A 23,341-nucleotide genomic window follows, 5' to 3' on the forward strand; every position below is an offset into this window, starting at 1 on the left:
CAAATTCTTGATGGACATTGTATCTTGTTCTCAACCTCAACTAAGCACAAATACTGAGAGCACAATTTATATTCTCTCGCTAAGACAATTTGTTCACAAAGTTCTGTTTTTCTTTTTCATTTGTTTACGTATTTTGTGTATGAGGTATATGTACACACTCATCATAAGGCATGTGTGAAGGTCAAAGGACAACTTGCAGGTGTTGGCTTGCTCCTCCCACTATGCAGGCTCTGGTGATGGAACTCAGGTCATCAGGCTTGACAATGAGCCATCTCGTTGCCCCAACAAGGTCTCCATAAGGGGACCTCGCTAAGCATATAATTTGTTTCCCTGTGAATTCAAAGCACTGAGAGTACGATGTTCCAGTCAATTTAACAAACATTACTTAATGAACGAATGTTAAGCATGACACTCTACAGAGAGTGATACGCCATTTAGTCTTCAGAGTCATAATATGAAATATGTATTATTAGTAATATTATCCTTCCAAATGGTGCAAGACTGATGCATCCTTAAAATGCAGTGATGCTGGGCTCCAAACCACACCAAACTCGCACTTGGGACACTCAGAGTAGAAGGGGGCTTAGGAAGTGGTGCAGGCAGGACTCATTTCCCTTTTGTTCCTACCAACTCCTGTTCTGGGCAAAACTGTTAGGTTTAACGCATTTGATAACTTTGGTAAGACGTGGGAACATAAACATGCTCCAGTAGGTGTGCTGGTTGGGAGGAGTTGCTGCTTTGCTCCTCCAGTCTCTAGGACAATGGTTCTCAACTACGGCAGTTCTGTTCTGGAGGAGATGGCAATGGCTCATGAAATTTTTGGTTGTTGCAACTGAAGGAGAAAGCACAAGGTGGCCAGGTGTGGTGGCATGCACCTTTAACTGCAGCCCATGGGAGGCAGAGGCAGGCAGATCACTCTGAATATGAGGCTATTCTGGTTTACACAGTGAATTCCAGGACAGCCAGAGCTACAGAGTGAGACCTTGTCTCAAAACAACAAAAACAAAGCAGTAGGCAGAGGCTATACCTGCATCTAGAAAAGTATTTCAATCCAAAAATCCTTAGTTCTCTAAATCTGTTCTTAAGCCTTCCAGCTTCTCCATGACCTGCACCTGCAGCAGATCTAAAATATGATGAGGACACCTTGGGAGGTCTGAGGCCAGTCCATAGACAATGCTTCATTTACACAAGCTAAATTTAAAAGGTATTGAGAAATAGAGTCTTCCTGCAGGGCTGGGGGTCAAGAAAAAAAATAATTTGGTGATTGCCTAGCCACAAGAAATAGTAAAACACAATTGAGTTTTAAGGGTCACATCAATGGACCCATAGAATGCATGGTTAGGCTGAATGTATCATTTTATCTTTATGTAGAGAAATCTCCGAATTTCTTGAGTTACTTGTAGAAAGCGCTTTTAAAACCTGAACTAATTTTTGCCGGGATCAAATCTGGGGCTTCTGACATGCTAACTGGTATAACTCATGAGAACTCATGCTGCTCTACCACTGAGCTATACTCTCAGGGGAAAACACTAGGTTTTCAGTAGTATGCCTGTATACTTAACTATAGGAGAAAGAAACCCCATGCTCCTGGTGCGCTCTTATATCTTCTCATTCCTTTGTGATGGTGCCCAAAAAGCAAGAAGCACTTAACTACTACAGCCTGCTGTGTTTTGATTCTCTGACTCTAATAATCCAATCCCTAGAATTGAAGGTTCTCTCAAGTTTGACAATGGTTTTAAAAAAATGTAAATATCCCCTAAAGTTCTTGAGAAAAGGTCAATGAATTATTTCTTAAATAAATTCCATGCATGATTTTTTCTTTTGTTGAAAATATTCTTTTCCCACATAACATGTCCTGATTATACTTTTCTCTCCCTCTATTCCTCCCAGTTCCTCCCTTCTGGATCCATTTCCTTTCTGTCTTTTATTAGAAAAGATCAGGCTTCTAAGAGATAACTACCAAACTTGACAAAATAAAATATAATAAGATGAATTAAAAACTAGCATATTGAAGTTGGACATGGGAGAACAGGAGGAAAGAGTTCCAAGATGAGGCAAAGAGTCAGAGACCCACTGGTTCCTACAATCAGGAGTGACCCCCCACTCTCCTCCAGATCCAGAAACACAGAGAACCTGATGTAGACCCATCTAGGCCTGTGCTTGCTACTTCAGTCTCTCTATACCCAAGTACATTTTTAAAATTCTTGATGTATGTGGTACATGTGTTTATATGTATGTCCTTAAAATTGATTGGGGAAAATATTTCTTACCAACTTTTGATCCACGTACTGCATTATTTTTCCACTTGGCACAAATGTGTTCACTAAATTCATCACTGAATTTATTATAATCTTCACCTGAAAAAATAAATAAAACACTAAAAAGACTTAAATAAAGTATAGAGATTTAAGATTACCAAATATGTTTAATAAAAATATAAAACATAATAGTTCAATTTGAAAGTATTTCCAATGAATATATGAACACAATTTTCTTCTTAAAGTAACATTGGTTCTTAATCATTTCAGTAAAGGGAGAGAGTACAAAGGGAAAGAGAGACAAATTCTACCCCCCAACACCCACAAAAAGCTACAGGGAAATGACATATTTCCTTCTATCAATTACTATGCATGCAGTAGAGTATCAAATATATAAACCTCTGTACCTTTAGCAGTAATTTTAAAAGATTTACTTATTTTTATTTTATATGCATGAGCATTAGCATTTACGCTTGTGTAGCACATGCGTGCCCCATGCCCAACAAGGCCAAGAGGGCATCCAAGCTCCTTAAACCAGTTACACGTGCTTCTGAGCCGCTCTACGGTGCTGTGAGCTGACCCTGGGTGCCCTCAAGTACTCTCAAATGACAAGCCATCTCTCTAGTCCCCTTGGTAGTATTTTTGAGATAGGGTCTCACTATAGCCAAGGCTGCCTTGTAACTCATTATGTAGACCAGGCTGGCCTCTAAACTCCTAATACTTGTGTCCTGCAACAGTCTTCTCAAGTGCTTGGATTATAGGTGTAAGCTTCCATATCCAACTCATAAAGTATTTTTTAAAAAGCAGAATTATATTCCATAAAGTCAGAACAAGAAGAGTTAACACATAACATACCATTGGTGCCTTTTGAGCCATTAATTCATGCCATCTTTTGTAGGGTGGTAAATCAAGATCTATGGTGTACCATGGAACTGGTCCTCTATAACTGCAATGAAAGGGCACCATCTTGACATGCAGAAAATGACTTTTAGGCAGAGGGTCACAGAGCTGAAAGGGTGGACTAGACACAAAGTCACAGCAACAGTATAGAAACAAAATTCAGAGACAGCAAAACTCATGAAGAAAGTACAGTTTGCATTTGGTGCTTCAGCCCTCTTTTTCACATACAACTTGAAGTAGACTCAGAAATCACAGAACAGAATTATGCATTCTGAGCCAGCCATAGCAATCCCAGTATTCAGGATGCTGGCTACATTCTGAGACCCTGGCTCAAAAAATAAATTCTACAAGTAAACAGTTATAACTATTATGTCTGGAAGGTTAATATGACTTAGTGATATGTGAATCAGTTGTGGTTCAACAACTTAAAACACTGCTGACAGAAAATACCTATTTTTGTTTTTTTCCCTAAGTATCTGTAACAGTATAGTCTAGGCTCAGGACACTATACCTGTCTAGACTCTAGGACACTTCACCACTTGGTTTTCTAGTCTGTCTGGAATGCCCTGTCAGTTCATCTAACACTATTGCCAAATTGCTGTCTCTTGTGATGGCTTCAGTGATGTCACCTTGTAAGCCCACAGTGCAACAAGTACAAGCTTCCCAAGATGGGCTCTGATCCTCCAAGGCAAACTCCTCTTTCCCAGTACATATGTCCACTCCATCTGTCTGTAGCAGGTCTAAGCCCACGCACTATCCTGTCACATATATTCTCAGTCTCCCACACTTATACACAGTAATCTCTGCTATGAGGATATAGTGATGTCTACCCCCTTAACAATGGAGCTGGGCCATATTTCTGGTATACAAACTACAATTCCTTCTGCTGCTACAGCAACTTCATCTTCTGGTCCATTTTGGGAGCAGAGGTTGAAGCAAGGCCTTATATAGTCCAGGTTGGCCTTCATCTTGCTATGTTGTTAAAAATGACCTTGAATTCAGGAACCTCAATCCTCCTGGCTCCATCCACCAGGTAGTGAGGTCACAGGCCACCACAGCAGCCTGTCTCTGGTACTTTCAAACAAATCAAAACAGCTTTCAAGAATGTAGCATTCAATAATTTGTCAGATTAAAAACGCAATCTAAAAACATCCATCCCTTGAGCCATTTACTACATTGAGAAAAGAGTAGGTCCATATTGGTGTGTGTTGCACTGCTACCAGGCTCTTAACAGAACATCTAACCTTATATGTATAGCTAAAGATAGGTTATTTCCTGAAAGTCATTTACTGGGTCTCTGTGCATACTTTACTACCATCAACATTTGGTTCTTTAAATGATGTTGCTGAGCTTGGGATCCAGGTATATGTGTAAAGTTTTATGAAGTTGTTAGCCAGTACTTTCTTATGTTGTGATTTAGATGCAGAGAGAAATGAACTCAATTTTGGAAATATACATTTCAACAAAATTACAATGAATTAATTTTGTTGTTCTTTTCAAGTTCCTCTGTTCCTTAGCTTATACCTACATGAATATTGTAGTCTTTGGGGGGGGGGGAGGGAAACTTTTCATTATAATAATAATTCTCCTCCTCCTTCTTTTGCAGATTCCACATGCAAAATTGTGTCCCCATGGATTAAGTCTGGCATCTCACTCACAGACTAATGGAATTAAACCTTTATTCCTCCAAGCTAGGCATCTGGATTTCTATGTCTAGATGCAGTAACTAAGTGCTGTGCTATTGGAGCTGTGCATGTTAGTGGCTAGTGTTCTATCCATGAACTCGAACCAACTCTTCCCTTCTCCACCTCCAAGATAACCAGCACATCCCTAACACCTCCCATAAATTCCTGAGTCTCCTTCAGTCGAGTACTGGATAGGTCTAGAAATCTTACAGAGGAAATGGAAAGGAAAGAAGATCACTATCAGAGAGGATCAAAACTGGGACTAGTGAGACCTGGGAAACCTTGATAATAAAACCTTCAATAATCAGCATTTTTTGAGAACTGGTTAATCTGATTAAGAAAGTTGTTTTAATAAATAAAGCTTAATTTAGTCATATATTTTATCTCACAATAAATATCTTTTCTAAGGTATTCTTGTATTTAAAAAGTGCACTTTGCCTTTCTATACACATAAAAAGTGCCTACCTTATGAGGGCAGTGGAGATTACATGAAACACGTAGAAAATACTTTTCACTAATGATCAATAGAGATTTCCACTATATGTTTTGCTATTTTACCATAAGCAGTGTAAACATGTCAATATTTGAGACTTAGCTATCGTAATAATATTGGAACGCAGCTGACTTTCTAAGTGGCTTACAAACTAGTCCAAATGATACAACACACATCTGTACAAATAAAAGAGCAGGCATAAAGCTGCCAATGAGCAGCAGCAAAGAAACGTTTAATGGGATTGCAATGGATGCAGGGTGATGTGGTTGTCAGTTCCTGGATATCTGCATTGATGTGACTGGTGAGACCAGATGAACAGGTGTCCCTCCCTCACATTTGCTGGTGTGTGCCACCAAGATTCATGAACTTGGATGAAAAGGATGACCTCGTAGGACTATTTAGACACTCACCAATTAAAAGTATATGAATGCCACCCTTATCTCCCAGATGTCAAGAGCTATTGCTTTATAGTTCAGAAAAAAAAAAAAAAGGTTAAGAGTAGGGCAGAGGATTTCAGTGTTGAAGAATGGAACAGTGAAGCTGGAAGAAATAACAGCAGAAATGGCATGCAAGAAAGGAAAACACACAACATGTAGATACAGACATGCACACATATATACACATAGAGTAAGAAGTTGTATTATGTCTATTCAGGGAAGGTTAACAATTTGTAAGGAAACAGATTCCCAAATACATGTAAAATACATTTAAAAGAAGGTAGAAAGGCTGGGCATGGTGGCACATGCCTGTAATCCCAACACTCAGGGTGGCAGAGGCAGGCGGATAGCTGTGAGTTCAAGGCCAGCCTGGTCTACAAAACAAGTCCAGGACAACCAACGCTACACAAGGAAACCCTGTCTCAAAAGACCAAAGGGAAAAGGACAGAAAACCCTTTAGTATAGGTCTTTTAAATTACTCATTAAATGTTCAGTGAATTGGGCAGTAAGACCAGCCAAAAGACACAGTCAGGAAAGTATGAAGGCCAAGATGGCATCAGCGGTGATGGAAAAGACCTTTACTGAAGCTGCACTCCTAAGTCTTCACACAAAGGCAGCTTAGGTTATCACAGTTCCTCTTCACCAACAGTAAGTATGCTCCATTGGTGGTAACTGCCACAGTGCATTTTTCTACTTCACTACAAACAATATCATCTCAGCGTCTGAAACCTGGCATCTCTATGCCCAGACCACACCACAGACCACACTGCCTGAGCCGACCTTCTCCTCAGGTGGTCTACAGTCTAATCCAAAGGACAGAACTCACACATGTACAAACACAACAGATAGTAAGCAGCCAACAAGCAGCAGAAATGCTTAAAGGGGTGGATGTGGAGTGGCACTCCAGTGTCCCGAGTGTACTGGCACAGACGGCCGGTTAGAACTTGTAACACTACAAAAACTGAACGCCTTGGCTGTACTCTGCTCCTTCCACCCCGAAGTGTACTTGTAGCAGGAGAGAAGGAGAGGGGGCAAAGACATGCGCTTCTTCTTGCATCCTCTTCCCTCTGTGCCTCTTCCTAGAACTCCAAGTTTCTCAGGCTTATTTCATCAGTAAGATTTGGTAAGACAAACTGTAAGCTAAAAATGTTAGGCTAAAATAAAACATGGCTTCATTCCTTGTCTTATGGTTTTCGATCTTCTTTTGCTTAAAAAGCTTTATCAAGTCAAGGTTTATTTCTTGACTCGTTCATATACAAGTTCCTTTTTAAGTTCCAAAGTACTCTGAGGGTGCATATCCAGGGACCACAGAGCATCACAGCTCAGTGGGTATACACGACTCCATTTGTCATAGAGCAAAAAATCCTCTCTAGGAGATAAAGTAGGTCTGGTGACAGGGAAGAAATAGAAAAGAAAAAAAATCAGATTACCTTCATATCTGCCTTAATCAAACACATAAAAGGAAACCAAACCTTGTCTTCAGGTGAAAGACATGGCTTACATTTCTTTTACTACTGTTGTGTCCAGAGAAACATTACAGAGAAAGGTCTGTGCACAGGACAATGGTTTGGTAATCTGAAGTCACTCACGTTAGTCCAGAAGGAGGGTAAGTTGATTTTCTGCAATCCTCTGTCCACTAAAAAACAAAGAAAAGTAAACATTTCAGAAAATAATAAATGCCGGCCAACTGAAGCAAGCTTTTTAAAAATAATTATTTATTAAGACAAAACCGTTTCTTAAATAATTTTATTTTTTTATATTAATTACATGTTATTTACTTTGTATCCCAGCTGTAGCCCCCTCCTTCATTCCCTCCCAATCCCACCTTCCCTCCCTCATCTCCTCCCTGCCCCTCTCTAAGTCCACTGACAGGTGAGATCCTCCTCCCATTCCATCTGACCCTAATTGATCAGGTCTCATCAAGATTGGCTGCAATGTCCTCCTCTGTGGCCTAGCAAGGCTGCTCTTCCCTCGGGGGGTGGGGTGGGAGAGGTCAAAGAGCGCACCACTGAGTTCATGTCATAGATAGTCCCTGTTCCCCTTACTAGGGAAACTACTTGAATGCTGATCTGCCATGGGCTATGTCTGAGCAGGGGTTCTAGGTCATATCCATGCATGGTCCTTGGTTGGAGAATCAGTCTCAGAAAAGACCCCTGTGCCCAGATATATTTGGTCCTTGTGATGCTCCTTTCCTCTCCAGGTCTCACTAACTCTCCCTTCTTTTGTGATTCCCTGTACTCTGCCCAAGGTTGGTTATGAGTCTCACCATCTGCTTTGATACACTGCTAGGTAGAGTCTTTCAGAGGCCCTCTATGGTAGGCTCCTGTCCTGTTTCTTGTTTTCTCCTACTTCCAATGTCCATCCCATTTGTCTTTCTAAGTGAGGAATGATCATCTTACCATGGAACCTCTTCTTGTTTAGCTTCTTTAGGTGTAGATTTCAGTATGTTTGTCCTATCTTATAGGTCTAGTACCCACTTATAGGTGAGTATATACCATGTGTGTCTTTCTGTTTCTTGGGTACCTCACTCAGGATGATCTGTTCTAGATCCCACCATTTGCCTACAAATTTCATGATTTCCTTGTTTTTAATTGCTGAGTAGTATTCCCTTATGTAAATGTTCCACAATTTCTGTATCTATTCCTCCATTGAGGGACACCTGGGTTGTATCCAGGTTCTGGCTATTATGAATAAAGCTGCTACAAACATGGTTGAGCAAATGTCCTTGTTGTGTACTTGAGCAGAGCAATAGTAATAAAAACTGCATGGTATTGGCACAGAAACAGAATGCTGTATCAATGGAACTAAAAAGAAGACCAAGAAATAAACCCACACACCTATGGGTACTTGGTTTTTGACAAAGAAGCCAAAACCATTCAATGGAAAAAAGACATCTTCAACAAATGGTGCTGGTCCAACTGGATATCTACATTCAGAAAAATGAAAATAGATCCATATTTATCACCCTGCACAAAACTAAAGTCCAAGTGCATCAAAGACCTCAACATAAATCTGTTAGAAGAAAAAGTGGGGAAGAGCCTGTAACTCACTGGCATAGGAGACAACTTACTGAACAGAACACCAACAGTACAGGCTGTAAGATCAACAATAAATGGGACCTCATGATACTGAAAAGCTTCTGTAAAGCAAAGGACACTGTATATCTGACAGAGGGCTAATATCCAGAATTTATAAAGAACTCAAGAAGTTAAAAAGCAACAAATCAAGCAATCCAATAAAAAAATGGGGTACGGAGCTAAACAGAGAATTCTCTGTAGAGGAATATAGAATGTCAGAGAAACAAAGAAATGCTCAAAGTCCTTAGTCATCAGGGAAATGCAAATCAAAACGACCCTGAGATTTCACCTTACACCCATCAGAATGGCTAAGATCAAATTCTCGAGTGACAACACATGCTGGATAGTATGTGGAGAAAAGGGAACCCTCCTCATTGCTGATGGGAATGTAAACTTATACAACCACATTGGACATCAATCTGGTGCTTTCTAAGACAATTAGGAATAGCGCTTCCTTAAGATCCAGCTATACCACTCCTAGGCATATATCCAAAAGAGGCTCAAGTATACCATTTTTTTGTTTTTGTTTTTAACACCATTTCACTATCTTTGTTTCAGGTAGGGTCTCCCTCCTTATGGAGTTCTGACTGGCTTCAAACTTATTATTTTGTAGTTCGCTCATGCCAACTTCAGACTCATAATCTGCCCGCCTGAGCTAATTGAGCAATGAGATGACAGGTATCTGTGATGATACTTGGAATTCAATACCTCTTTTAAAAGATTTATTTATTTTTATTTTATACATATAAGCCATTTGCCCTCATGTACATATGTGCAACAAATGATTGCCTGGTACCTGAATAGATCAAAAGAAGGTGCTGGAGCTACACATGATTGTGAGCTACCGTATGGGTGCTGGGAGCTGAACTCAGATTCTCTGTGAGAGCAGCATGCCCTCTTAACTTCTGTGCTATCTCTCCTGCACTAGCATTCCATACCTTTTAAGATAAAAGTCTCACCTCTCAAATCTCCAAATCATTGATGTTTCAATTCAGTTTACACAAAGACTGGGTGTTACTATTTGGCTATTTTTTCTGATTATATTGAGTAAAATGTAGAAAAGGAGTCAGAAAATATTCTTATGTGATTAATTAGTATATCACCCAAAGTTAATGGCTTGAAAGGAGGCAGCTTTACCTCAGTCTCTGAGGCAACTCTATTGCAACCTGTCCTGAGATTTGCATCTCAAACCAGATCTGCGGAGCATAGTGCAGAAGGTATTTAACGATCTGGCCATAACCTACCATCCTAGTCTTGTTCCAGACACTCCTCCCAATAGCATGGCTACAAACAAATATTTCCTAAACCTCCCATGCTTCCGTCCTGTGCTGTGTCTTCTGCCCAGAATGCCACACTCTGACCCAATGAACTTCTAGGTCTAACTTCTAAAATCCAATCCAGATACTTACTACTTCCTCTCCCCCTTCCTTGCCACTCTCTTTGAGTCTCATGTACCTCCTATATGAGCATAGTCATCTCCTTCTACACAGTTTATTTGCACACATCTCCATTACAGTATGTTGTACCATATTTGTCTGTGTCTTCTCACTGCCATACTCTGTTCCTTGACAGAAAGGCACCCCAACACGGACGTCCCTGCTGAAGGCAATGAATGAGTGAGGCTGCTTCAGAGAAAACTGTTCACATTTAGTGGCAAAATTGAATTTTCTCCTAACACAAAATCATCCAAAAATAATCCACACAGATTTATGACTCCTGTTTATCTCCTGATTTCTAGTGACCTAAAAACGTAAAAGTAAAATAACAAGCACTAATCTGCAATAAGAGAAGGTAGAGTAGGAGAAAAAGCCACTGAAATTACAGGTGGAGCTTAGACTATCATCCACTGAACACTTGTGCATGAATAGAAATCTCAGACTTAACTTTTGACAGTATGGTGAGAACTTAGAGTAATTTCACTCTTGTCAAAATGGCCTTACAATTGGATAAGGCTTCTTATTTAAGTATGTATCTAGCGAATTCCTTAAGACACAATATTGGGTCTGTAGCAAAAAGTCATTTGTGTTAAATAATATTGATTATAAAAAGTTCTTGCTCAAAGATGTTTCAGACTCAGCTTGGACCTCAAAAAAAAAAAAAGTACAAAACCTTAGTGTTACCCTGCTGTCTAGTTGCTGTTATATTGAAATATCTGGATCTCTGCTTCTGTTTCCAGTAAAAGTTCACACATATAATCTAATGACTCTACAGGCTGAGGCAGGAGGATCATAAGCTCAAGTCAGTCTGAGCTATAAGGGAGACACAACACAAAAACAAAACACAAAAACAAAACAAAAAGAGTATTTAGAAATAAACTTAACCAAGGAAATTCATAACTTGTATACCTAAAACTACAAAACACTGCCCAACAAAATTACAGATAACTTAAATAAATAAGAGCTGTCATTTTCGTGTAATGGAAGATTTAATTGTGTTAACATGGACAGATTCCAAAAATTAATTCAAAGATTTCAGCATAAAGAATGGCTAAACTAATCTTGGAAAAGAACAAAGTTGGAGGACTCAGTTTTAAAACTTCGTATAAAGAAATGGGACCATGTGAAAGAGGAAGGAGTTTACAGAAAGAGAAGAGCAAGAGAGGAGGTGGAAGAGAAAAGAGAAAAGCAGGTATCATGTGTTCTCACTGAACCTCACTCACACTCAAGACACTTGTACACACACACACCATGGAAGCAGAAGTGGACTCTTTAGCAGGAAGGATCAGTGGGATAGTAAAGGGGAAAAACAAAAAGGTACAATACGAACAAAGTACATTGCTACACATGTGGGAAAATGTCACAAAGAAACCTATCATTTTGTAGGCCTGCTAAAAATATTAACTTAAATGAATTTAAAGTTTTACTACGGTAATAAGTATAGTAACTTCCTGTATGATAATCGTTTACGTAAATGAGAAAGTGTAAACCTTAAGGCAATCATAGTGAAATAAAGTCAAACACACTGGCAAACAGTGGGTGCTATCATGAATATAAATACATAAAATGAAGGAATAGTACCGAGAGTCCAAAAATAAGTCCACATTTACAATGTTGCATATTGTATATCATATCTGACAGCATACACCTATAATATAAAGAAACTTAAAACCTGGTAATAAAAAGTAGCTCAATTTTTAAACTGGACAGAAGAGCTGAGCAGACATTTTTCCAAGAGCTATGCAAATGGGCCATAAGCACGGAAGAGACGCCCAGCATCATCGCCTACGGTGATGAGACACAGCAACAGCAAGTGTTGCTAAGGGCCTGAAGAAACTGGATCACTTGTGCTGTGAGCGAAGTATAAAACAGCATCTGCTCTACACAACCATCTGGCAGTTCCTCAGACTGGTGAGCAGTGACACAAAACCCCGCAATCCTGATCCTACGTATATCCCAAGAGATAGGGAGACATAAACCCCCACAAAAAACGTGTATGAGATATTTACAGGAGCATTATGCATACTGGCCAAAAAGGTGGGAGAGCCCAAATGTCCACCAACTGAAGAATGGAGAAACAAAATGAGATGTCTTATGATGGTATAGTATTTGGCAGGAGGAAATAAGCATAAACCATCTCTACTACGTAGAAGATGCCAGTCACAAAGAGCCATACACTGGCTAGTCCCCTGTGAAATAGGCAGAACAGGAGACTCTACAGAGAGAGCTTCTGATAGTGGTTGCTTTGAGCTGGGGGGTGGACACTAACAGGTGAATGTGTAGGTCCATTCAGGGGGTAAGCTGTCCTAGATAGCAGTGATGACTGCACAGTTCTGTGACTATGCTGAAGCTACTTTATTGTTTGTGTGTGTGTATAACACACACACGTCCACTGTGAAGGCCAGAGGAGGACACTGTGTGTCCCACTCTGCCACCCCCTGACCCTCTGCATTATTTCTTTGAGAAAAGGTCATTTACAAACCTGGAAAGTTGTATTGTATCTGGGCTGGCTTGGCTAGCAAGCCCCAGCAATCCTCCTGTCTCCACCTCAGTGGTGGGATTCTGGGTGCACATGGTCACAGCCAGCTTTTCACATGGGTGCTGGGGATCTGACGTCTAGTCCTCAAGTGAGCGTTCTTACCCACGGAACTACTTCCCAGCCCTCTAACTGCATGTTTGTTTTTTTTTTTTTTTAAAGGTCTTTATTTATTTATTACATATATAGTGTTCTGCCTGTACTAAGATGATCTCATTATAGATGGTTGTGAGCCACCATGTGGTTTCTGGGAATTGAACTCAGGACCTTTGGAAGAACAGCCAGTGCTCTTAACCTCTGAGCCATCTCTCCAGCCCATGTTTGTTTTTTTTTAATTTATCTTTTCTTATTTTTTTTTTCACGTGTGTAGTGTGTGCATGTTTGTGAGGGGGCACACATGGAGGCCCTAAGGCAGGTGTTGGGAATCCCTGTTATTCCAGCTACCGGCCTGAGGCAGTATCAGTCAAACCCAGAGCTCACAGATAGAGTTAGTCTTGCTAGCCAGAGAGCGTATTAATTTTAATACCCCATATATCGTGGCTGCAATCGACTGAAGAGGCTGAGCTGTAAACACCTAGTATGCCAGGAGACACCAGCTCTGGGTGATACTTGAGTGTGTAGTCATCTAGTCAAGCAGGTGCACAAACAACTGAAGGTGTCTATTCTGGGGATGGAAAGAGAATGGACCAGGAGACTCCATATTATCCCATTTTCTTTACCCATGTACACCTGGTATGTATTTCCAAATTTTAATCCTTTAACTTGTAAGACTTTACATTATACGGAGGGTTTTTCAGAGGGTTCTCTGGTATTTTTAAACAGTTGAAACTATCATTATCTGAAATTACTTTTAAATCAATAAGAGCTCTTGCAAGCAGGGCAAGACAGTGCACACCTATACTCCCAGAATTTGGGAGGTGTAGACAGGAAGATCAGTTCAAGCTTATCCTCAGAACATACTGAGTTCAAAGGCGGCTGCTCCATGAGTCCTTGTCTCAAATATCAGAAAGGAGGAAGGGGAGCTGGGGAGACAGCTCAGTGGATGAATGTTGCAGATGGGAACACAACAGTGAGGACCCGGAAGCCAGGAAGGGGCGAACACGTAACCTGGGCCCCCGAAGTATACGTGTTCCGAAGCTGGGGGACAGGAACACCCCTCAGCTCCACAACTCCATGCGGGACATACGACAGGAGAGAAACACTCCGCTCAGAGTAAGAATTCTGAGCACCCTCGGGAAAAACAGAGCACACAGCACAAAACGCTGTAGCCTCAGCACTCCTCCAGGGAGATGGGAGACAAAGGCAGAAGCTCGTGAGCTGCTAGCATGGCACATGCCATGGAAAGCTAGCAAAGGGACCTGTTTCAAAGGAGGTGTAAGATGAGGGCCAACAACCAAGGTTGTCCTCTGACCTCCAGAGGAGTGGTGACATGCATGCATGCATGTGCCCACATTTAAATACAAATTAAATACACAAATGTATACACACACACATAAGAGAATGAAAAAACAATAAAGAAAGACAAAAAGGGAAATGGTTACTACAGTGAAGGATGTGTGCTCCAAATTCCCTAGTCCTTGTTCAATGAATTTGAGCATGTGCACCATAAAAATAGTACTATATCCAAGACAGTCTTCAACTACAAATATGAACTTTCAAAACATCATTTAGTTGCAGGCTAGAGGGATGGCTCAGTAGTGAAAAGCACTGACTGCTCTTCCAGGGAACCCAGCTTTCTGGCCCCTGCACAGCAGCTCACACCCATCTATAACTCCAGTTCCAGGGAATCTGACACCCTCTTCCATGAACATTGCACACATGTAGTACACCGACAGACATGCAGACAAACCACCCATGCCTGTAAAATTATTAAATAAAAATAAAAAGCAAATCATTTAGTAAGGTGAAGAACTACTAGCTTCACAAATACAATTCTTACTTCTAGTAACATAAAATTCCTGTAAATATCCCAACTTTTGGTTAGGTTTCTATTGGACCTGAGAGCTGGATGGCTTGGGAGGTAAGCAAGAACAACGCTCTAGTATAAGAGCCAAGTTTACTTCCCAGAACCCAGGTTAGATGGCATGGTACAACCACATGCAGCTGGACTGCCAGGGTATCTAAGACGCTCTTCTGGCCTATGAGGGCACCCTTACTTACATGGCATACACACGAACACCTAAATAAAAATAAATATTAAAAGATATGACTCGATTTACTGTTCCTGTCCTTTTGCTCAATTTCAAATTACTGGGAATTGTAGAGTCATGCTGGGAATGCTGTGCTGAGCTCCACAGAATGTCACACCGTGGGACTATCAGAATCCAGGGCTTTATCTGCTCCATCCCAGCTTCCTACTGCATAGCACTGAAAGCAGCGCTTTAGGGATCTGGGAGACAGCTCAGTGAACAAAGTGATTGCTGCTCATGCATGAGAGCTGGGTTAGAACCTCTGGCTCCCACAAAGGGAACCAGGCATGGTGACAGACATCTACACACCCCAGGCTGAGGGCACATAGAAAGAAGGTACGCCTGAGGACTTCCTAGCCAGCCAATACAGCTAAAATGGTTCAGGGAGAGAACTTGTCAGGAATAAGGTGGAGAACAATAGATGATGCACACTGTTGAGCTTTACTTTGGCCTCCAAATGTGCACACAAAGGAGTGGAACACACAGACACAGACACAGACACACACACACACACACACACACACACACACACACGGTGCTCCTGAAAGTTTGATTCCTAATGCAGAATAATGGGCATACAGCTCTGATCTTTTCATGGTGACCAGACTCAATTAAGTAAATAAATAATAAAACATAATGACTACTATCCCTTCTTCGTTATATTTGCACATCACAGGATCCAAAGCTAATATAAAATCAAATTATAGCCACATCTCCTATGGGACACCCAGGAGGGAAACTGAAAGTAGTCAGTCAGGTTTTCAGGAAAAAAGCTGGCTGACCATTCCGAGTAGTTAAGAACTGGAAAGCAACCAGGTCATACTACATGTGGGAGTTGAGCACTGTAATAATGCTGGCTGCCCAAGTCAGACATGAAAATGACATACAATCTGGCTCAAAAAAGAAAAGGCCAAATATTGATATGATTTGAAAAGAAGGCAGAGGATGGCTTTAAGATAAAACATAATCACGAGTGAAAATAGGTAAAGGCGACAGCCACGAGACCTTGGTCAGCCCGTCAAAAGGCACAGATGTGGAAGTCATTTAATCAGGAGGCTAGTTTGGGGACTATGATGAAAGAGAGGCGCATCCTCAGTCTCAAGGCAGACTTCAAGGGAAATTTCTGTGTGGCACTGACGTAGAACGGTACCCACCCTGATTGCCATGTAGTCTCCGGAATGTAACTCTATGGTTTTAGTAACAGACAATCTCATCAAGGTAGGGGGAACTTCAAGCGATAGTTGGTAAATAACATAAACAGACCCTAGGTAGACAGTGTAAGTTGTCTGTCAGTCTATTATGCTACCTTGTCATAGGTAGAAGAAAGTGAAATTTAGAATCCCAATGTCCCACTGCTCCTCACCACCACCTCCAGAAAGCCCCTTTTACGCTGCTAAGGCAAAAAAAACAAAACAAAACAAAAAAAACAAACCAAAACAAAAACAAAAACAAAAAAAAAACCAAAAACCCAATGTTTCAATGCACATGCAATTGGAAAAACAACAAGAAACAAACAACAAAATATACAAAGAGCTGAGCAAGAGTCTAGCTGAGTAGCCCAGGCCGCCCCTGAATGCTGTTCTTCTCACCTCAGCCTCATTACAGTCATGCATCACTTCAGCAGCTTAGAAATGTTTTTTTAAGATTGCTCTGCTTATTTGAGAACAACTTTAATCTATTCAAAATGAATCAGTCTTTATGTCCTCCATACTCATTAGGAAAAGGCAATTTACAGAGCTACTGAATAGAACAGCCATTTAAAACCTGGAGCGATGGTTCAGTAGTTAAGATCACACACTGTTCTGGCAGAGGACCTGAGTTTGATACCTAGCATCTACATCAGGCAGCTCAGAGCTGCCTGTAAATCCAGTTCTAGGTGATCTGATATCCCTCTGTCCTCCTCCTTCACGCACGCACGCACACACACACATACACACACACACATGCATATACACATGCGTAATAATTAAAAATTTTAAATCTGTTTAAAAAATAAAAATGACATACCAAATAAAAATTATTTCATTAAGGAATCATTGAACTTTCCACATCTCTAAACAATCACAAACTTTTGTCCTTTAAATATTTGAATCATACAAGATTATTGAAAAACCTCAATGAAAAAGGATTCTAATGATAAACACAAAATTTTAAATTGGGTGCGGTAGCATGTGCATATAAGCCTAGCCCCAGGAAGGCTGAAGAAGAATCTCAAATTGGAGGATAGGCAGGACTACAAGATGGACGCTGAACGAAAGGACATGTTTCCTACAAACATAATTCGCATTAATACACGGTTGATATCATTCTTGGGGTGAGCTATGGATATTAAAATAAACAAAGGGTGAATCAATCTCCTAAAAGGGCAGCAGCCTAGTTCATCATATTGGCTGACTCAATGGCAGTGTTGGGAAGGGTTCTTGCACAGCACTTAAGAGAACAGATTACACCTGTGTATTCTCTCCTTTGGAGCACAAACACATGGACAAAACCATCTAGGGCTTATGAGATTAATGGAAGCTTTGTGCAAACCACTGGTAATGCCAACAGTTTCACCATACACACTCGAAGATGACATTAGGGATCAGCTCATAATAGCCATTCGTTACTCAATCATATGCTCACGGTCACATCTTCTGGACCTGCTCAGATTCATTACTGAGAACAGTCATTTCTCTCAATGTAGTTCCTTTCCTTCCAGTCACTCCTCATGCTACTGCCATTCATTTTCTGTCCGTCCCTATACTACTCAGAATAAGAAAACCATTAACCCTCAGTCACCACGAAGAGTGGACACTTCATTCTCAGTGGTATTTTAATGAAGTCAACCATCTCTTTCCCTTCCTTGACTGTCCTGTCACATTAAAGTCTCCCATTTGGGCTGTTGCATTAACTTTGCTGGTTCTCTGTTGTGCTCGGCATATACATGGAAAATTCACTTAGCTTTTTGGCTGCTTCTTATGTTCTTATTCATACTCTTTGAAGAGCTTGGCCACTCCAACGGCTGTGAATAGTCTCATTATGCCTAGACTTCCAATATCCTGGCTCATTATCTGGACTTTCTCTACTAGCTGTTTTCATCATACAGTATCTTAATACACTCTTCATAGATGTAACAGTGAAGAATAACTTACATATAATGAAAAAAAGCCTCAAACATAAAACTAAAAAGCTCAGCCAATGTTCCAAACCAAATAACTCATTTGTCATTTAAAGCTGGCCCTCATCCATACTTATCAATGGCCAATTTGGAATATATTTGGTTTCCACAAGGCTATACTATAGTTTATCATTCATGTAATTATTCAAACTAAAAACACAAGACAATAAAACTCCAAAAACAACTGCCTTCCAAGCTGAGAATACAGTCACCGGGCAGCTTGAAAGGGCCTTCTGAAAATTGGGTCCCGATATCTTCAACAGTCCCAATTTTTATTTTATAAGTGAAGATTTTAAAACAAAATAAAACCCTTCCATGTAACATCTGACTTTGTGATTAGTTTAATGAGAACAGTTCAATAAAAGTTGATGACAATAACATAGCTATAAACCAGAAAAAGAAAATTACCGACTTTTACGTTTGTTTTCTCTCATTTCACTGAAGACATGTGCCAACTTTCCTAGGCGGATACTAGCAGACTGACTAGATTTGGATACCCACTGTTTTGAGTAAAAACTATTAAATCAATTGAAGGGCTATTAATATTTTTCGTATTTTGAAAACAATGAAATATTTTGCTTGGGCTAGGGATATAGCTCAGTGTCCATCATTTGCCAAGTCTGTGTAAGGTCCTGGGTGAGCACTCTAGCACTGAAAAAAATAAAAAAATAAAAAAAACAAATGAGGAAACAAACAATAAAATATCTTTGTTTAAAAACAAAGGATTAGGAAGAATAGAAGTAAACAAGCAAACAGACAAACAATAAACAAAAACAGTACCCAGTACATAAAGCTCTCTGTGCTAGACATTAATTAATACCTCACAGGCCTGGAGGACCCCAGGTGTTCTGCTCCTGGACACAAATAAGCTCAGAGAATTAAGTTCCTCAGAGATATTAAAATGAGACAAAGCGTCTACACATTGATAGAGTACTTTATAGTTCAAAACACAAAACACAGCAGGGTGATGGTGGCTCACGCCTGTAATCCCAGCGCTCAGGGAGACAGAGGCAGGCAGATCTCCCAGTTCGAGTACCGCCTGGTTTACAGAGCACGTTCCAGGACAGCCAGGGCTACACGGAGAAACCCTGTCTCAAAAAACAAAAACAAACAATAACAAAACACAGTGTGATCCAGGAATTACTCAGCTTTCTAAAGAAAACCAAGTATTTTTGTTTTGTTTTATTTTGTTTTCAATATATGTTATTTAACCCATGGTTGAAAAGGTATTCATCAGTCCTTCCCTTCAAATACAAAACCCAATTTACTGAACTATTAGTGTGCCATTCTAGTAATCTTTGGATGAAAGGCATAGACTTTTGTCCTCAAAATATCAAATCCTTTAAAAATTTTCACACTCCCAACTTAGCAAGGAAAATTCTCTGCCTACACTAGAGCAGACATTTTGTTTTTCTTATAATCTTTCAACCTTCTCTATATATTGTGTGGGTTTTGATTACTGAAATTACTTTCTAACTATTCTGCATTCTACTCTTATATACTAAGCACCTATTCTAGCGGCTGGACAATAGCCTGCCTTTTATTTTGTTAATTCACCTGCCTCAGATAAGATACGTCCAAGTTCCTAGGTATCAAATTTGCTAAATAACAAAACAAATAGCCTTCAGCTCTATAGCATTTAAACAATCAGTTCGTGCTGCAGCCAAGAGGTTGAATTTAGAAGTGTTTCTACAAACACTTGTGACCTCTGGATGGATTTTCACTCTAGGGCTACTTCCGCTTGTATTAAATGCAAGAGTGACGCTAGTCCCTCCCTGTCTCTTGCGGTTATATAAAATAAAGTCTGTGGCCTTGTGACTTGGTCGCGCAGTACCACGGAACTGACATTTCAAGACTGGGCGTGAAGGCCACAGTCGGTGCAGCTTGCAGTGGAAGGGGGCTGCCGATGGCTCGCACCGCGCCATCTGGGCTAAGACTGCATGAACCTACAGCTTCCTGCGAGGGCTGCTGAGGAGAAAAAGCACCTGGTAACCAGAAAGAACACACCGAAGTCCCCAGGCAATCCGCACTTTTCCTCTAGAGTTGTGCCTACAGCTGGTAGTATTATTAACACCAAGATTGGAGAATGCAGGAATCCTACCCAGTCGTTCATGAAGGCCAGAAAATTCCCTAAAAAGTGTACTCTGTCTAGACATTTTGTTTTTCTTCGCCCGGGGTTCACAGGACGGGTCCGCACCCACCCCGCGGGACCGAACCACAGGGACCCCGAATGATGCAGCCCGCGAGCAGGTGTCCCTCACTCCCGCCCGCCCTGCCCCAGGTGCGGCCCCTTCCCCCCTGCACCTGCACCCTTATCCGCGCCCCGGCTGGAGCTCACTCACCGGCGGCATTTGATGCACCTGGGCGCCGGTGGCAGCCACGGCCAGCAACACCCAGGCGAGGAGACTTCGCCTCGGCATCTTCCCACCTGCCAGCTCCAAAGGACTCTGCAGCAGCCCCCGCAGGGCCCACCTCCGCCGGGAGCAGGCCACACCCTCGACGCGTGACCAGCAACCTCGGGCCACACCATGAACGGAGGGGGACAGCCCAGAGACGGAGGCGCCGCAGGCGGGCCCAGTCCCCAGAGTAGAGTCCACGCACAGGGTCACAGAGGGGCTAACCCCCGGCATGCCAGCCAGTGGTTTCGTCCAGCCTGAGCCGCGCCCCGGGGCGGGGCTTCCAGCTCTCCTCCAGACTTCCACCCTTGGAAGCAAACTGTACGGAGGTGCTTGAGTACCCTGGGGCGGGACTACCCGTGATTAGGGAGAGGGTGGCGCCTAGACGGCTAGGTTCCTCAGCCCACCAAACCGACAGTCTCCGAGCATAACGTAGAAAGTCAGACCCAGTTTGCCCTCTGGGGAAGGCCGGCCCCAAGTGAGTCACACTAGCCGTCTATGCAGCCCGAGGGGTCACTGCCAGAGCGGACAGGAGTCAGGGCCAGGACCGGGAAGTTACATCTCTCGGCTACTCTAGGCTGTGATTACCCACCTGGGATTTTTACAGCACTCTTAAATCCTAGGATTTGGACTTGCTCTTACGTCCTGGGTTGGAGAGGTGGAAGCGGTGGAACCTTCATCGATGTATCAGAGTTACTCAACTCTTAAGAATTTTCGTTTAGGTTGGCTGAACTAACCTAAACCTAGAATAGGTAGTTTCTCTCTTCATAGTCTACTTCTGAACAGCAGATCGACAGACGTACAGTACTAGCTTGGCTTTCAAACCATCCTTGGACAAAGCTCACCACAATAGAGTGCGTTACCTAAAATCTAGCAGGAAAATTTGCCTTCTGGACTTGAATTTTCTGCTGTAACAACAGACATCTCAAAAACTTTTGCGAGGTCTAGGGAATGGTTTATTTTTTAATGCGTCATTAGAACTCATCCAGGACAATTAAAATCTTATTTAATCCTCACCGAGATCCACGTATTTCTCCTTTCTTTTTTGTGTGTGTGAAGGTTGGGAAATAGGAAATTGGTAGTGTTCCACCACCTAAATTTGGAAGCAATGATAAGCAAGCTGCATTCTTTGAGGAAGTTTAGGTGTTGTAACACAGCACAGGATTAAGATACACTTAGGTTCCTGCTTAGATAAGCCAGATATGTTCCCTTTTTGAAGGGGGACATTGAGGGTAGCTGTAGACCCCATACTCAGGGACTGAGGCAGACAGCTGCTAGACAACACAGCAAGAGTTCATCTCCAAAACAAAGCAAAACGCTGATTTTTGGGACTCTGGGTATGAGGAAGCAGCAAAAGCCACAAAGTTCTTCCCTTATAAAACTTACTAGATGGGAAATAGCAACCAGCATGCACACCAGCATAATTTGCAAAGAACAGACAGCTGAAATTGGTACAGAGAGAACTGGGCAGGAGATACAGAGAATGCACACACTGGGAAGGGGATTAGAATTTTTATTAGCCAGGCAGGATAGACATTATCCAGGAGGGAAGGTCTAAACAGGAAGTGGCAGGAAAGCATCCTGGAGACAGAGGGCTTCTGTGCATGGTGCAAAGGATGAACAGAGAGAATGTGAATGAACAAAAAGCGAGTTATCATAAAAATGATAACTGTTTGAGGAGATATGCTTAACCTGATGTAAAGACTACATGTTGCATATTACATACACATCAAAGCGTTATGCTGTGCTGCATCACTGCAGTTTCATGTTTTATGTTAAGAATACATCTTTAACAAGCGAAATTCTACAGCTTTGTTTTAAAAATTAGAGTGCTAAGTGCAGCTACTTCAGGACTTCCACGCTCATTTCTTCGTGCTACTCAAAAACTGAGGAAATCATGTATATTCTTATAAATGCTTTCGAAATGAAAGCATTTTATAGAAGCAAAACAAAAACAAAGACATTACGTAGAAACGAAAGAAAACTGAGGACTTCACACTTTTTACAATGTTAAATACACAGTGTTGACCCTGCTGACTTCCCGTGAAGCTTAAACTAAATCTATCAGAAGCACAGAATCCCGTTTCTACGTAGCGATTACCAAACCAAATGACTAATTGATTAATTCACTTTAATTACTATTGAGAGCATTTTCAGCATGTCACCAAACATACCTTTTACTTATCAGGCTTAAGTATCAGACTTAGATACTTTTTTTGTTGTTTTGTTGTTGTTTTTGTTTTTGGAGACAGGGTTTCTTTGTGTAGCCCTGGCTGTCCTGGAGACCAGGCTGGCTTCGAATTCAAAGACATCCACCTGCCTCTGCCCCCGAGTGTTTGGATTACAGTGGTGCACCACGACAGCCAGCCTTAGATGTTTTGTAAAGAAAGTTCACATACATTGGCATGATAACCTTATGCACAATCTTCATATAAATAACTTTTAAAACCTACCATATACTATTGATTTTTCTTTTCAAGTAAATTAATATTTAAATCTACTTTCTTGAAACTACATCATGCTATGTATGTCTCCCCTCAGCGCACACACAGTCACAAAAACTGTTTTTGAGTGTGTCGTGCTGGTCATTGAGCCGAGGACTTTGCAAATGCCATGTGAGATAATACTGATGACTTCTAATCCTGCCCCTCTTTTTACTTTTTGAGGCAAGGTCTAGACTAGAACTTAGCCTTTCAATGTGATAATATTACAGGTGTCTAATCTTTGTTGTTGTTTTAAATCTATTCAATTCCCAATGTAAAAGTGTATACAGA

The 23,341-nt window shown here is 41.2% G+C and overlaps 1 protein-coding gene across 2 annotated transcripts in view; it reads right to left on the reverse strand.

The window, feature by feature from the left end:
- The window catches only part of Asah1 (N-acylsphingosine amidohydrolase 1), a 42,015-nt gene extending 21,279 nt beyond the window's left edge, over window positions 1-20,736 (reverse strand). Inside the window, exons 1-4 of one of the 2 annotated variants that reach the window (XM_060381652.1) lie at window positions 20,514-20,736; window positions 7,363-7,409; window positions 3,114-3,204; window positions 2,271-2,357 (exon numbers count right to left, since the gene is read on the reverse strand). In XM_060381652.1, coding sequence (XP_060237635.1) covers window positions 2,271-2,357; window positions 3,114-3,204; window positions 7,363-7,409; window positions 20,514-20,591 — 303 coding nt within the window. In that variant the 5' untranslated portion in view covers window positions 20,592-20,736. The remainder of the gene's footprint in view (window positions 1-2,270; window positions 2,358-3,113; window positions 3,205-7,362; window positions 7,410-20,513) is intronic. The other variant, XM_021653883.2, reaches the window with a different exon arrangement.
- Window positions 20,737-23,341: the final 2,605 nt, after the last annotated feature.

Source organism: Meriones unguiculatus, chromosome 4 (genome assembly GCF_030254825.1).
Source record: "Meriones unguiculatus strain TT.TT164.6M chromosome 4, Bangor_MerUng_6.1, whole genome shotgun sequence".
NCBI classification, from domain to species: domain Eukaryota; kingdom Metazoa; phylum Chordata; class Mammalia; order Rodentia; family Muridae; genus Meriones; species Meriones unguiculatus.